At 40.0% G+C, this 15,704-nt stretch overlaps 1 protein-coding gene across 2 annotated transcripts in view; it reads right to left on the bottom strand.

Moving 5' to 3' along the window:
- The window catches only part of antxr1c (ANTXR cell adhesion molecule 1c), a gene marked incomplete at its 5' end in the record, with an annotated part of 36,262 nt that overhangs the window by 19,654 nt on the left and 904 nt on the right, over window positions 1-15,704 (bottom strand). For both annotated transcript variants that reach the window (XM_080517418.1, XM_080517417.1), the window contains 3 exons: window positions 151-232; window positions 646-717; window positions 2,688-2,759. In XM_080517418.1, coding sequence (XP_080373544.1) covers window positions 151-232; window positions 646-713 — 150 coding nt within the window. The remainder of the gene's footprint in view (window positions 1-150; window positions 233-645; window positions 718-2,687; window positions 2,760-15,704) is intronic.

The raw sequence follows: 15,704 nt of genomic DNA, 5'->3' as shown, positions 1-15,704 counted from the left end.
ATAGACTGAATAAATCAGACTTTTTAGATGTTCGCGGCCATGAGAAGTTCTCAATAAATGCTTGGAAGTGATACTCGTCCAGTACAATACAGCCAAATTCCACATATTTAAAGTGTCATTCCTTGTTCACAAACAACAAACAATGCTTACACTCTGCAGCCCGAGGTGCATGAACGTGTCTCCGCCGGGAATCTCTCTATTCAGAGCGTTCAGACCCTTTCTGATGTTCACTCTGCACAGAGAAACACAGCAAAGAGCTTAGGTCACTTTCTCCACAACCAAATTACTGACTACATCATAGAGCTCAGCTTTTACTTTGCAGACAGAATAATAGTAATTACCAAAGATACACAACCATATCTGGTCTGTAATTTACAAATACAGTGTTATTTTTAGTCTGGTTCGATTACTTTTACATTTGATCGATACTATATCTTCTTCTACCTGCAGCAAGGCGTAGACAAGGCTGCGTTAAGTGGAACATCTTTTCAGAGGAGTGATTTAAGGTGACTAAAAACTCACATGACTTCATCTTTGTCACTTAAACATGCATGGTGTTAAAAGCTTAAGTTTACTTTGGACTATTTAAAGGCTTATAGACGATTCCAACATTCAACACGTGACAAAGTTCTTCATGTAATTCACCTGTTTTCGGTCAGTTTCATGATGGTGGATGATCTGGAGGAAAATGTAATGAAGGACATCCTCAGCATGGGACTGAAATGGAGAAATAAACAACTATTCAGTGCACTGTAAAGGACTGGAAACATTTCTGAATGTGAAATTACTCCCAAAGATTGCAATTAATACTTATTGACAATAAAAAAACAAACACAAAAAACTGGGTGTACTTCATTCTTTAATTCTTTAATTTACAGTTTCAAGACAAGACAGATATGACTTCAAGTCTTTTGAGGTCCCTCCAACAGTCTAAATAGGATTGGTGATATGATATGAATGTGATTTTGTATTTTCAGACAAAAACACTGATGTACTAAGGTGACACCATACATGGACGTGGGCCAGTGTGTCAGATATGCTTCCTATCTGTGTGATTCTGACCTGAATAGATATTGACGACGTGAAAAAGATATTTAAATGTGTCTATTGTCCAAATTTGTTTCGAGTGAAAATACACCCATGCTTTAAAGCTTAACAGTCCAAAGTGAAATACACGTTATTTGCCAGAGCGGGTGAGTTGAGGCAGATCTGCGCATTTTGAAGCTTATTATGTTTCTTGTGTTGGTGTGGACCTGACAAAGAATACAACTAACCAACCCAAGAGCTAAGAATGGAGGCATTATACTCAAGTACTTTTATAGCAAGGGTGTCTAAGATGTGGCTCTAAGGCCCAAATGGGCCGTCCTGAGGGCCGAATCCGGCTGGCAGAATAACCTGGCAAAGGGTGAAACAGTGACGAAAGACATTAAATGTGAGTGTAAAATTACTTTAAACATAACTTTTTGACTTGACTGTCTTGCTTTTAAAGGGTTAAAGTTTAGTGAATGAAACCTAGGATTCTGACATTTTACTGTAAAAATGTCAGTCTTACCTAATGCTCAGGTTTTTTTGTATTGGTATAAACTTTCACGTATTCATATTTCTTTAAAAATAATCAAAGTAGAAAACAGCCTGGGTTGATGTCATTTTGATGGTCCGGCCCACTTAAAGACATTTTGAAATGAAGTGAAACGAGTGCGACGACCCTGTTTTCATAGTAATGCACAGATTGTGAATATTCCTATAACTACAGCCGAGGCTTTTCTAGTACGGGGCAGATGCAGGACACTTTAAAAGTTTCTGCTTGAGTTTCAGCCGCGTAATTCAATGACAATCACTGGTCTGTCAGAACCTACCTCCACTTCCTAGTTGGCTCAGTAGGCCTCCAATCAAAAACACATGTGAAAAATACAACGTATGGCTTTTTCATAACGCGACTCGTCGGAATACGTTCAGTAAAGCCATCAACATCATTCATGTGAACAAAACTGCTGAGCTCGGCGGTGCTGTTGTATCCAGTGGAAACTGGGTCAAAGAAGAGATTTGTGGGAAAAAAATCCTAAAGCACAAAGACATTGACGTCATATACTTGTTTTCTTTGTTCATCGCAAGTCGAATTTTAATCTCGACACATCGTGGTATAGTACAACAGATACTGTTGTACTATACCACTGTTGTACTATCGGTAAAGGGCTTCACATACTTTGAATGAAAAGAGAATTTTGTTCTCTATGCGTCTCACATATGGTTTATAATTCTTGGAAAGAGTCTTTCCCATGTGGTCTTCCAAGGACTGAAAACACACACAAATCTCTCAGTTCTTCCAGAATATGCATCTTCCTCGATAGCCATTAATCCGTGGGGCTTTCTGTTGCTTGAAATGATAGAAAACTGACATTGGCCAGGCACATGAAGACACTTCAGTGTGTTCTCACAGACGTCGGCGAGCTGCAGCAGACTGACATACTGAATGACTTAGCATATGGGCCGTTGTAGCTAAAAGAACACATTTTATTTGGACTTCAGCAGGGTGACGAGTGCTTTTCTCTTCAGGGATCTCTGTGTGGCTCCAGGAAGTTGAATACGAGGTGACGACTTTTTTTGGGGACCTGCAGTCCAGTTTCGTGATGTTTCTTTTTCCGATCTAACTACATATAGTCTTTAAGTATTTGCAAAGTTTCTCTTACCTTTTGAATTTCTCGGCTAAATTCTCCACAAAGTAGTAGATTTCACTCCAGTGATCCTTCACACTTCCCGACCTGGGGAAATAAGACAAAACAACAGAGGGAGAAACAAATGAAAACACGAGATGTTTTCTTTGAAAGTCCAGCACATAAAAAAGCTGGAGGAAATGAGACAGTTCAGCCCCGTAGCGTTCGTAAAATATACTTTAGGCACATCTGTGCGTTGCAGATGATTTGCTCAGCAGGAACTCGAACAAAGTCCCCAGGCTTAAATTATTTGTCAGATGGGCGCGAGCTGCCACATGTTGGAGCATTCAACTTCTAAAAGTACAGTTTGGCGAGCCAAAGGCACAGCAGGGGGTCAAAACATCAGCAGCACAATGCGGAGAACAAGCTGTGTGTGTGTGTGCTTGGGAAAACTCAGCTGTTTAATTTGATACATTCACTTTACTGTCTGTCACTATTCAGGATTTTTAATATTTCACATGCAGAAAAACATGTGTGCTTCAAACGGTCTGAACGTCACCAACTCTGTACTTCCGTGTGTCCAATATGTTGGAATAAGTGTTTGGAAATTAATGCATCAGAAGGATTTTCTCTAAATCTACATTTTTGCCAAGGATTAAGAAAGACTGCCAATATTTTATCATTTACGATATTAATCAAAGAAAGGAGCTGGCACTGATATTGGTATGGAAAATGAGGCACAATTAGAGATGACAGAGTTCTTTGAGTGACACTCTTCAAACACTTCCGTCATCCGATTTGTTAATCGGTGCTCGTCTCAACACTGCCCCTCCATGGTTACTAGTGGTACTGCTCTGTAGTTTCACACCTGTAAGCTTCCAGATACACAGAAATACAGAAATAAATGAAGATGACTGAAAGCTTTGTGCATATCTGTAAGCATATGAAGCACAAATAAGCCTTGAGTTGCCACCGTTATTAACAACAACCAGCGATCTGTTTTGCTACAGTTAAAGCAGGTTACTATTGGTATTTAGTCTCGTACCTTGCGATCATTAGCAATCAGATGAAAGAACCAGGCAACAGACGTCGGGGTGTTATTTAGCGCTCTCCTGAATCCTGAATCAGCCTCAGGAGGACAAGGAAGCAGGCTCTTTTCTCCCTGGGGGGGGGGTCTATAAAACTGTACTGTTGTAAAACAACTCCCTGCAGCGATACCCTTCATTTCCTCTGGCCAGACTGCATTTTTCTATTCATGGACATTTTATGTTTGAGAGGCTTGAGTGGACAGAGAGATCCGTTGGCTAATGAAAAGGCCAGAGATTTGAGATTGAGGGGAAATGAGCTAATTGATTGTGGTGAAGCTGGAAGTCTGCTTCGGGGAGGAAGCTTACTCAGGACAAAGTGTGAGGCTGACTCGGGGTTATTCTAGTTGCTGACGGACTGACGTAGCAGCATTGTGTTGATGGGGGGGCTTTTTTTTCTACCACACAGGACCTGCCATACAAGGTCAACACCAATTTGTATCTGCAAGGATTTTCTTGGACTAAAACAGCTCTCATTTAGTATAAAATGATACTTTCTATTACAGATTGATGTCTTTTTTTGCCTATATATGCAGTTTTCTTTAAATATACAAGAGCCATTTAGCTAAAACTTGAAGTGGAAGTCAACCAGAGTCTAATGACATTTGCCTTTCGTTGATGAGGTTTATGCCCTATTGTGTTTTTGTGTTGTTGCTTGGAAGTGGAAGGGTAATTACTTGGCCAGGCTCAGGGGAACACACAGACAGGGCGCACCAGGGAGTTTCCCATCATTCAAGGCTATTTGTCCAGCCAAAACCATTAAATACACATTTTTTTAAACTCATGTCTTGTATCCTTGTAGACTCCAATTTTCTGCTTTAAAAAGGCATTAAGACAGATTTTTACTGCCAGTGTAATGCATCCAAGAGGATGATATAGCCGTTTGTCTCTCAATTGCTTTTGCACATGCTGGAACTCTCAAAAGTCGTAACGCACTTTCCAACTGTAGCGATGATGATTTAAATTAACAGCAACTTGAGAATAGGGCTGCACAAAGCTGGAGAAACTGTTATAGCTGGGTTTTACTTTTGACAATATATCTTTGATGACAGTACGAGTACTACAGTACTACAGTCTTTTGAATGATTGAAGTAGTTTTATATTAATGAAGGAAGAAAATCACAACTTGGCCGATGGAAATGCGCCAACAGTTCTTGAGTCTCTGCTTTGAGCTTAACTCAACAAAATGCAGTTTCAACCTCGACTGACTGCAGCCATGGGGTGCATGCGCAAAAGCAGTGTTTCAGAAAAGTTGAGTTTTCACTGAGCCGGAGCGTTTTTAAAAAGTTCTATCTTGGGAGGCGTTTTCAAAAATGTGTATTTTCAGTGGCTCTGAGCACTGTTGTCATGTAACTGGGCCATACGCGATGTTTCACTTTAGCTAATTTCCAAAAATCATTAAGTGGTTTTATGTACATTTTTTATAATTTTATAATTTTTTTTAATTAGTTGCTGATATTGAAAATGCAATTATGGTCTCGTTCACAAGGATTAACGTCATATGTTCCTGTTCGAGAATGACAATAAAGGAAACACCGTAAGGCTTTTAACTCCAAACAAGCGCAGGAGTTTTAAAACTGATGCAGGAGGTTGAAGCGAAAATGGTAAACTTGCAAAATTGCTACAATAACTACAAAAAGGCAAAACCCAGATCAAACATATACGGAAAAAACGACTAAAAACAGCTAAAACATGTAGCGGTAATGAAAAGCAGTGTTGAAGAACTGGAGCTGAGATCTCTGAGCAAGAAAACCAGTTCCTAAGACCTGCTCATGTTGGAATATCAAGACATGAAATGTTACATAAGTCTGGAAACCTCTGGAAACTTCGACACACTGGTCGGCCGAAGAAGCGAAGCGTTTCCTGGCATTTCACATGACCTGTTCTCCCACATTAAAGCTGACATTCCTCCGGTGCTGACTGAGCAAAGACGGAGGACAAGACCTTACAAGCTAAACAAAATCCTCCCAAAATAAGGGGAGAGAGAGAGAGAGAGAGGTTGAGGTAGAGGAGCCAAATGTTTAGCTCGACCAAATGTGCAGCGCAAACAGAAAGTATCACAAAAGGACTGCACACACACTCACACGCCCGCATGCAAACCTGAGGGAGTGGCAAGCATCAGATTCTCCTGCAGATTGTTCCATTACAGCAACAAAGCGAGAGAGAGAATAAAGTCCGGTGAAACCCTGCGGAGGTGCGGGGGTCGTTTCCGAGTATTTATTTAACACGGGGGGGGGTGAATCTGAGGGCTGCCTCCTTTTGGTTTCTCGCTGCTTATCTTCATTTCTGAACCACAGTGGTGCTTGTTTGCTTTGGACCGGCGGGATTGTCTGTGGTGGACGTGGCCGTGGGACCGAACCCGAGCTTGCAGTTTCGCTCACCTGTCTAAACAGCGTCGGCGAGAGGAAGTGGGACATTTTGCTCTGTGATTCCTGATGAAACCGTTTTCATGCGGTGCATTATTCCCCCACCACCCCCAACACGCAATCCCCTTGATCTAATTTAGATGTTCCGAGCCGAGCCCTGAGGTTCAGTGGACGTAGCCAGCGAGGTGAGGAAGGGTCGCAGGTGGTCGAACACACGCAACACACACATTGTGAGACGCTGACTGACCTGCGGAGGTTTATTCATCCGTGCGCTGTCTGCAAATCCAAAATGTCCGAATTTTAAAATAAAAGGTGTGACTGACTAATGTGCAGTATTCACAGAAAATAGAATTAAACTTGAATTGATTGACAGCTTTAACGATGTCTTACTTGGTGGTTACCTGGAAGGAGAGAGACATGACGAGTCTTATCGATGAAAATTCACTAAATTCATGCGTGGGAGTGACGTAATCTCACGTTTACCAGGAAAACACACCAGCGATTTACTGGAAACCTCAGCTTCAAGGCCTCGTCTCTGAGTCTTCTGAGACTTCTTGAGACAAGCAATCAACAACTGGTGAAAACAATGTGTGGCATGTAAACGTAAATTACTTATTGTTGTTTGAAAATAAGAAAAGTCACAGCCCAAGTAATTACTTCAAAAGAAGTGTTGTTGTAGATGTATTCACCCACCCTGATCTAAACCGAATGTAACTGCTTGTAGCCTTCATTTATTCGCCTTTGTTTGTTCTTGTTCTTTGCATGAGACCAGCTCGGAGAAATACATTGAAAATTAAGTTTATTTGTTGCAACACTGGTTGCATCCTAAGTGAAGTGAATGCTAATGGGGCAAAAAGTGACACTCATTAAAAAAGGTTCAATGTTGAAGTCACTGCTAATAGAGCTTCTCCTTGTTTTCCATTGCAAACCTTCTTCTCATTCAGCAGGCTACTGTGTTTTTCCTAACGCCTCCTTATCCAGCTTTTTTTTTTGAAGTTTAATATCATTCAAAATGGGGATTTAAAAGATTCCCTCCATATAAAGACACATGGACATGAAATATTCGATTATCGTGTTGAGATTTGCAACAAAAACTAAATACTGTAAATGCATTTTTGTTTTGAGATTTGTTCTTCTAAATAACAGTGCTCTTTCATTCGACTCCATTTTACGCCAGCTGTGACTGACATACGTCTTTTCTTTGTTTCCAAGTGTCTGTCATGGGGATAACGGTTTTGGTGTGGGTTCAGTAACAGAAATTACATCACTCCTGCTGGTTATTTCAAAGTCAGTGGCACAAAAATATGTCCTGTTTGATGTCAGTGCTGTATTCGGGATGTGAGGAACAGTCCTAAACTGGGTTCACTCATATTGTTCCAGGCTTTTTTCTTTTTTTTCGGCTGCTTTCCTCATCTCCTCCTTCCCCAATGCTTCTCAAAAAAACAAAAAAACAAACAAAAGAAAAAGCTCCTGGGACTTAATCAACTCATGAGTCCTTCCCCAATCAGCGATCCTTGACAACTTTTCACATTATACGTGCTTCCTGTTGGGAATACTATCAGGAAACACTTCATTAACTTCCATTGCTACATGCATGGGTTTTCTCTATGTTAGGAGTGACTGAATGTTGTGTCACTGGAATGAACTGCTGACAGTGGAACTCTAATTATGTTAGAAATTGCTCCTGCTCCTGTGATCCTAATATAAAGTGGCGGGATAAGAATAATAGATGGATGCAAAATTCTCTCTTGCTCATTTTGCTTTGTTTGGTCATGAGGCTAGAACATAATGAAATATTGGTTCATTAGCCATTGGTGAGCATGTGATTTCTGGTAAAACTATCAGTTTTGATGACACTGTTAATGATTAATATAGTTAAGCTTCACATTCACAATAACCCAACTCATCATTTGGATAGAGACTTCAACAATTGAAAGCACAGCTTTAGATACATGCACAACATAACTAGTGTCAGTCTTGTTTTCCACAGACCATCCATCCTGAAACCTTGTTGTACAAAATTATATGGAATCAGATACTTATTTTCTCTGGTGCATTTGTCATTTAGAGCAGCTCGCCTCTGTTTTCTGAATAAGTGAGATAATATGAATTATTACCTCTCAGCAATGCTAAAAGAGGCCATGTGAAGAGAGGAAATGAACTCCTTGGATGTACACCATGAGAAGCCTTGAAGAATGAAAACATTTTCAATCATTTTTAATAACATCATTTTCTGCTGACCGGCTTCCACTGTGATATTTTGGTCTCACGGAAAAAGAGCCAACGTGAGCCTGTGCGTGTTTACAAAAGCTTAAAGATGAGGAAAAAGAAACAGTGCTGCAAAGGCAGAACAAGAAATTAACTAAATAGATAAGCTATAACAACAGCTAAGGAGAAAAAAACAGCGGAAGAAGCTAAAAGACTAAACCATAATGTGTCAACACTGCTGTGGGAAGCACGCAACGATGAAGTCCGACTAATATAATAAAGATCATAACAACGTGTTTCCATGTTTTAAGTCTTTACTGCTGAGAATGTCGCCCGCAAATAACATTGTCAAATATGTTTTATTGGCTTCCGCTTTGTTCTGTGTGGTATGAAAGCCCAATTGTGTATTAAATCCCATTTCAATTTGTTTTCTTGTGTTATTGTTGTGAAGTATAGGTGAAACCCGATTTAAAAACAAAAACAAAAAAAACTCGACTGCGTTGCTTCCGCCCAAAACGATCAGCTGCAAGGCTGTAATTTACGTAGCTGTGGTCAATTCTAGATGGACTTCAGTTACACAGGCCCCTTTTTCCACTGCTTCAGCAGCCTCAATGCACTTTTGCGCCGTTGCATTCACCACGGACATCATTTTCAAAAGGTTGCTGTGCAAACATGAGACTTTTCTGAAATGAAAAAGTAAAATTGATACGTTTTCACTTAACAAAGTTGTGTAAATGACCCATTCTACCAATCCATATCTGTTCTGGGGCTTTTAATGTTAGCCTGCTAACAACTTCATAATGACAGTGTCAACATCTTGTTTTTTTTTGTTTTATTACAGTTGTATTTCTTGAGCTTAATTTGTAAATATAAAAATCGAGACTTCTCAGTCCGCTGGGAATTAGTTATGTCATCAAATGCTGTTTGAAAGGCATTTACAATATCGGCTTACCCTAATTGCTTTCTTAATCACAACTAGCAATGTTTTTCATCAGATATTTGTCCTTCTGTGGGATAATTCCTTCAGGAATTTAACAAAGATATAGGGCAAAATACCAAGAGGTGTTTGGTTTTAAATGAATTCAGTCCTTCATAAAGTGATGATACTATTCTTAGATTTCTTTCGTTATGCACTTTGCGTATCATTTGATTCACATCATTTAACCCTCTGGAAGAATTCAGCTCCATTTCCCTTTTTCAAAATACCGGTAGTTAAGGAGACGCCACATATTTTGAGAATCACTGCGTATTAACCTTAAATAGAAATCTAATGTAATGTGAGATGTAAATCATACAAGCTGGGGCCCTTTACAATACAATCCCTGAAGAATAATTACTTTCAGAAACTGTTATGTAACAAAAAAGCCACTTAAAAGCTGCTCTTGTAAATATTTTGAGTTCTCAATGAGTCACATGAATGAACCTGAACAACCTCGCCAATCCCCAAATAATGAACCTCCAGCTCAGCAAGTTTGTATTGGCTTTACTGAGTGCTTTATTTCAGCTCATTGGATTTATGTCCTGCGGCTTCAATGATCTGATTGTTTAATTATTTTTTATAAGTATTGTTTTTCATGAATGGCATGGCAGCGTTACACCAATACGGACAGAGTTCATGTTGGATTTGCAAAGAATACCCAAATGCCAGGCGAGTATTAACTATTCCCAACGGTCTTGTAGGGCTAATATAGTTGAGGCGTGTTGGCTCAATATGATACCTTTGCAAATTATTCTCAGTGTTTTCCTTCTTTCGAACTCCTGTTAACAACCGAACGGGCTCTGCTCTCCCAGGGGGCAACAGGCTGACGCCATGTGGGAAAAAGCTGCTTCGGTCTGAAAGCTTAGTGGCTTGGCGTTGTTCTCACGGTTCAAAGTGTCAAAAAAAAAAAAAAAAACAACAAAAAAATAAACTTGAAGAAGTAGAAGAAATCCAGAAAGTCTGCCATTCCAGCTGCTAGGCCGACCCACACCACCCCAGCCTGCAGCCAATGACGGAGCTCCAATTTAACTGACATGGCACAAGGCGTTGTTTGTTTAAAACCACTAACCTACTTTTACAGGCATCGCAGAAGTCAAAGTCTTTACGACCGCTGAGCTAATGCTAAGTGCTAAACCGAGAGGCGAACAGACGTTGGGGAGGCACGTGGAAACTGTGGCTGCAGATATGATCTCTTCCTTTGTATTTCTTATCACGTAAAAAACCATTGCAAAGCACTTCTCTTCGTAATTGCGTCTTTTAAAGTCTATTTTGGGCTTTTCCGTTGCTGTTCTTGAAAGATTTCCGTGAAAAGTGAGGCCAGAGGACAGAGCAGGAGAGCTGGGTGTGATTCCACCGCTAGGATGTATTCAGACATATCCGAGGTATTTACTGACTGCAGCAGCACTATTTTGGGGGATTTTCCGCTGACTTGCCGGGATTCAGGAAGCATGACCCAAGCTCGTGACAACACCAACATCAGAAGCATCGTGCAAGACCCAGAACAGGACGGAAATACCTTTGATCTGATCTGATTGTATCTGGAATCAATAATGAATGATGAGCTCGAAAAATCTAATAATCGCCTATAATCAATTATGATGTGGTAATTATAATACCACATCAATTACTAAATATTCAATGGGGAAAACACTGTTTTGCCAATATAACTGACTATTTTGCCTTTCACTTATTTATATTAATGATTATGATTTTTTGTTATCAAATACCTCAAACTCTCACCTGAAGCTCTTTGAAGCGTATTTCTACTTCTTAAAGCGTTGATGCCAAAACACCTGCTTAATTTTTAAAAATACATATAAAATTTAATTGCATTAGTTTAGGAGCTCATTGGTGTCGTTGGATGGTTTGTGTAGGGAGTGTTAATCACCACAGATGCACCGGTACAAGTACAAATACTAAGCTTAAGCTATTTGCCGATACTGAGTCGGAAACTTTTTAAAATGTAGAATTTTGTGAATCCACTGAGCCATAAACTAATGTGGACATCAGGCCTACTCTGACGGTCCAAATGTCTTGGCGATTAAGTTGCTGGTGTTGTCCAAACGAGCTTTCGCCACCGGTCGATACAGTCTGCCTTTACTTTTGTCATTCTCATTAATATTAAAGAATCTCCAAAGCGCTGACATCGCTCGTCCTCTCTTGTCTACTTGCTGCTGACGTTGCAGAGTGGCGATCTGTTTGCTCGACCACTTGGTTTTGATTAAAATCTTTACACGGCAGTGTTGAACGAGAATAAAAACCCTGCTCTCAATGTCACTCTTTCTGACTTTCGGGGAAATGATGCAACTTCACCGGATGCTGATTCGTCTCATGACATCACCTGCTCACATTTTTTATTGGTTCCAGGAATCTGCGCTCATCAAGGTTGGCACGCTTACAGTACACTGAAAATAAGAGAATCAAACTCATTTATGGGTGCGACATATAGTCGAGAAAATCCCACAGGATAAAATGTAATGGACCAGTGAGAGAAACGGCTGTAAACGAACCCAAATGTGGTTCTTCTAGCAGTGTTGAAGTGTTTTATCAAGTCCATTCATCCACTATTGATGCTACTTGATCTAATGTTGGGCTGTGTTTTCAGAACTGTCGTTTTATTTTGAACTTTCTGAAGCTTCTTGTCTCTGAGACCTATGAGATAATGGATTGTGCTTCTTCGTCTTCTTCCTCATCTTCTTCTTCTTCTTCTTCTTCTTCTTAATATAAACGTATTTCAAATTTGTTGCTCGAACCTACATGAGCAACAATTATTATTCCTGCCAGAATCACCCAAATCACACTATAGAATCTACATAATACATAATTTAATTTATGATTTACACACCCATGTGTCAAAGTAAACTGTGAAACAGCCACTTTTTTTGTTTTTGTTTTTTTCCAATTAACATCCTTCTTTTAATAAGTTTAATTTGGACACCTTCTGTCTCGTGAGCAGTGTCATCTTGCCTATCGCATGTATTTGTCATTCTTTCCACTTCAGTAACTGAATGTTTCTAACTGCATGAGCTTGATATCATTGGCGTCAACCCTTTTTGGTGCTGAAGCTCCAAAAATCTCTACATGTGTTTGATTTAAACATTGCCGGCCTGTGACTGCGTGCTGCCTCCTCTCCCCGCCCGGGTCTTGTAACAAGTCCTACTTTTCCTACAAGATATTGCACATGTTTCATCATGGCTCACAGTGGTTGGAATTAATACGTCTTTCTGAAGCCCACATTTTCCAGCCCCCTGTCCCAGATGCCCCGAACGGTAAACTGGCAAGCAAACCATCACGAGCCACCATCTTTACAGTTCACACTTTAGCCGCGCATGTGTTTGCACAAGCGCCACAGGCTCAAGCCGTGACATGACATCATCTGCCCACCAGTCTGTAATAAACGCTTTTGGACTCCGCTTTATGAGCCAGCGCAGCGGTATCTTCAGTGGATCTTTTTTTTTTTTCCACCTACAGAACACGGTTCTTGCTTGAAACCGAAGTGAACGTCCCCTACTGGTCAGGTCATCGGCCAGCTCGGTCGGCACACGGCGTCAATGGCGGACAACGCGGTGAAAGCAACGAGGAGCGCCGGGGTGTTCGTGGAGGTTCCCATGACACCGGAGGCCGACATTGTTTGTTGTTGTTGATCAATTTGTGCATGTGGAGAGGAACTATTTTCTACGACTTTGCTGCGCGTGACCTGTAGCAGCTCCTGAAGATGACAACAAAATCTAGTATTAATGGTTGCTTCATATGTTATCTGTTCTTTTCCCTGCTGACTTTGTGGAAATTGCGACCAACTGACCACTTAAAGTGCGTGAGTTGAAGGACTCAAGCCTCTCACGATCTGCTCACTGCGATCCTCCCACAAGCTTGTGTCCTGTAAAGGCGTGTGTGTGTGTGTGTGTGTGTGTGTGTGTGTGTGTGTGTGTGTGTGTGTGTGTGTGTGTGTGTGTGTGTATGTGGGGGGGGGGGGGTATAAGATGACTGAAACAAGTCCCTAATGAGCTTCCTCTTGTGTGTTTGAAGTCCACAAATGGTGTGTTGTTATTCACCCCCACAATGGGCAGAGAAGCACGCCAGACAGCTAAAAATAGCAACAAACAATGGAGCTGGTTCTTGACATTCACATCTGGGAGACAGCACCTTCTTTTTTGGCAATTGATCCTGGGTATTTAAGTGAACAGAGAAACTCCTAAAGGTTTCAGGGTCTTTGGTTGGGCAGAGTCAAATCATGGGATTGATTCCTGCTGTGAGCCTTCAGTGTGAAAATGCTGCTGATTCCCCCATTAAGGCCAAAAGCTGCAAGAAAACTCATCATCTGACAACCTCCGATAGAAACGCACCAAAACAGCCCTTTAAAGGTGCAGCGTGCAACATTTTTCTCCCCCAAATGAGGACCACATTTTCTATAAATGTTGCTGCTTCCTGTCCTCTCTTGTTTTCCCTCCCTCTCACTGGCGCTGCTCCATTAGAACCACAGAGGAAGAGAAACAAGTTTTGTTTTTTTTAATAAAATTGCCAGTGGATGATGAGTCTTTGTTCGTTTACAGTATTTACAGGCATACTAAAAACAAAAGTAAAAATGGAGATGCTTGTTGAGTTTTACTCATTTTTTCCTCCCCTTCCTGATCTGAACATAATTTAGACTCTGTTGGTGCACATGGCACATTATATTGCAACTCAATCTCCCATATACCACCACCACCACCATATTTTGGATTTATTTCCCAAAAAATGAATATAAAACTGAGTCCTCCTCCTCTGAAGAAAGCATTTTATTTTGGTTAAATCTGTTGATTGACTTCAGAAACATCACCATTTGAATAATTAATAATTATTTTAACTCTTTAAATGGCAGTTTCAGTACATGATACACAATTGTCAGCTATCTATTCTCTTGTAAATGTTGATTATTACTTAAAATATGGAATTTTCTTCATAAACTATTGAGAAATCTGATGCTTATTTAAAACAATTTAGCTGCAAATAGCATGACTGCTGTATTAATATTTAAAAATAAATAAGAAAGGTTCATGTTAAGTGAGTGATTGATTCTTATAAATATATTATCATATCTAACAAATACATGACAATAAAAAAAGATTAATAAATAAAACCTTAATATTGCACAATAAATTATTATATTCGTGACTGTGATTAAAAAGTGTGATTTTGATGGGATTGATTGGCCATTTTTTAATCATTAAATGACTTTAGAAGGATGTTAATATAAAATGCAATGCTACACAAAAATGATAATTTATTATCATCATTGAACATTTAAGTGATTAAAAAGAACCTTCCATGACATCAAGTAATCAATCCAGTATAGAAAAGGTTAAACTGTTTAACTGATTTGCAGATCTGAAATTGTTTGGGAGTTTAATGGATAATTAATCTGTAAAAACATGAACCTGTAAGGTAAATTTTGTCCTGAGTGAGTGAAAAATGTACTAAATCAAAGTGATTCCTGTGGTTTACAATTTGTAGTGAACAAAGGAAAGTACTTTTTAAAGACAAGTTGAGGTGATGGCTTAAGTTTAACCAGCAAGTAAATACCAATATAACACTTCAAACTGGTTAAACTTAATCCCTTTTTGCATCACATACTTTTGATACTAAATGTGCATAAATAGAAATTTGCACCAGCCAGTCCAGAAGTTTTTCCCCCTGACATTTTATTTTCTCCTCTGCTGCTCCAGTCCAGCTAAGATGTCACATAACCGCAACATTTTTCCAATGTGGGTGTATGAATAAATGAAAGAGTTCAATAAGCAGCAAGAAGGGGGGGGGGGGGGGGGGGGGGGGGGGAGAGACGTTCCTTAAAGCAGAAAGAAAAGGAAAGAAAAGGCCTGAAGAGTTTCTGGTTGACTCGTATAAATAACCAACGGTAAGAGTTGAGGGGGTTTAAAGAACTGAATGCACAGATGTGGGTCGCCCTTGTTTTTTGCTGACTCAGCACACTGTTCTCCAGGAGACTGCCTCCTTTCCACTGAACATGCAGCCTCATAACCCGAAGCTTTTTCGGCAGCTTTCGAAGAATAATTCAGCAAGAATTCATTTTCTGTGTGTTTGCATCCAGAGGAAACGTCATCAAAGCAGCACATATGGCAGTGATCATGGTTGGGGCCACAGAAAGTGTCATCTTTACTCATAGAAGGACACATTTCAATAGACAACGCAAAAATAAACGAGAAATGGAGCTAATTAATATATAACAACGTCACAGAATGGATGTGATTTCATGGAAATTGATTAATTGCATTTAAAATGACATTAGTTTGACATCATTCATAACTTCTGAATATCACACTAGGAGGCCTCTATAGTATCTTATCTGTTCAGTGCCCTCGTTGACCTCGTTTTGGAACCGGTGGTCAAGGGTTCGAATCCCCGTCTGACCAAAACTATTATT

Source organism: Blennius ocellaris (assembly GCF_963422515.1).
Source record: "Blennius ocellaris genome assembly, chromosome: 21".
Classification (NCBI taxonomy): Eukaryota; Metazoa; Chordata; class Actinopteri; order Blenniiformes; family Blenniidae; genus Blennius; species Blennius ocellaris.
Note: the sequence above shows the minus strand (reverse complement) of the source record. Positions and strands in the feature narration are given on the sequence as shown.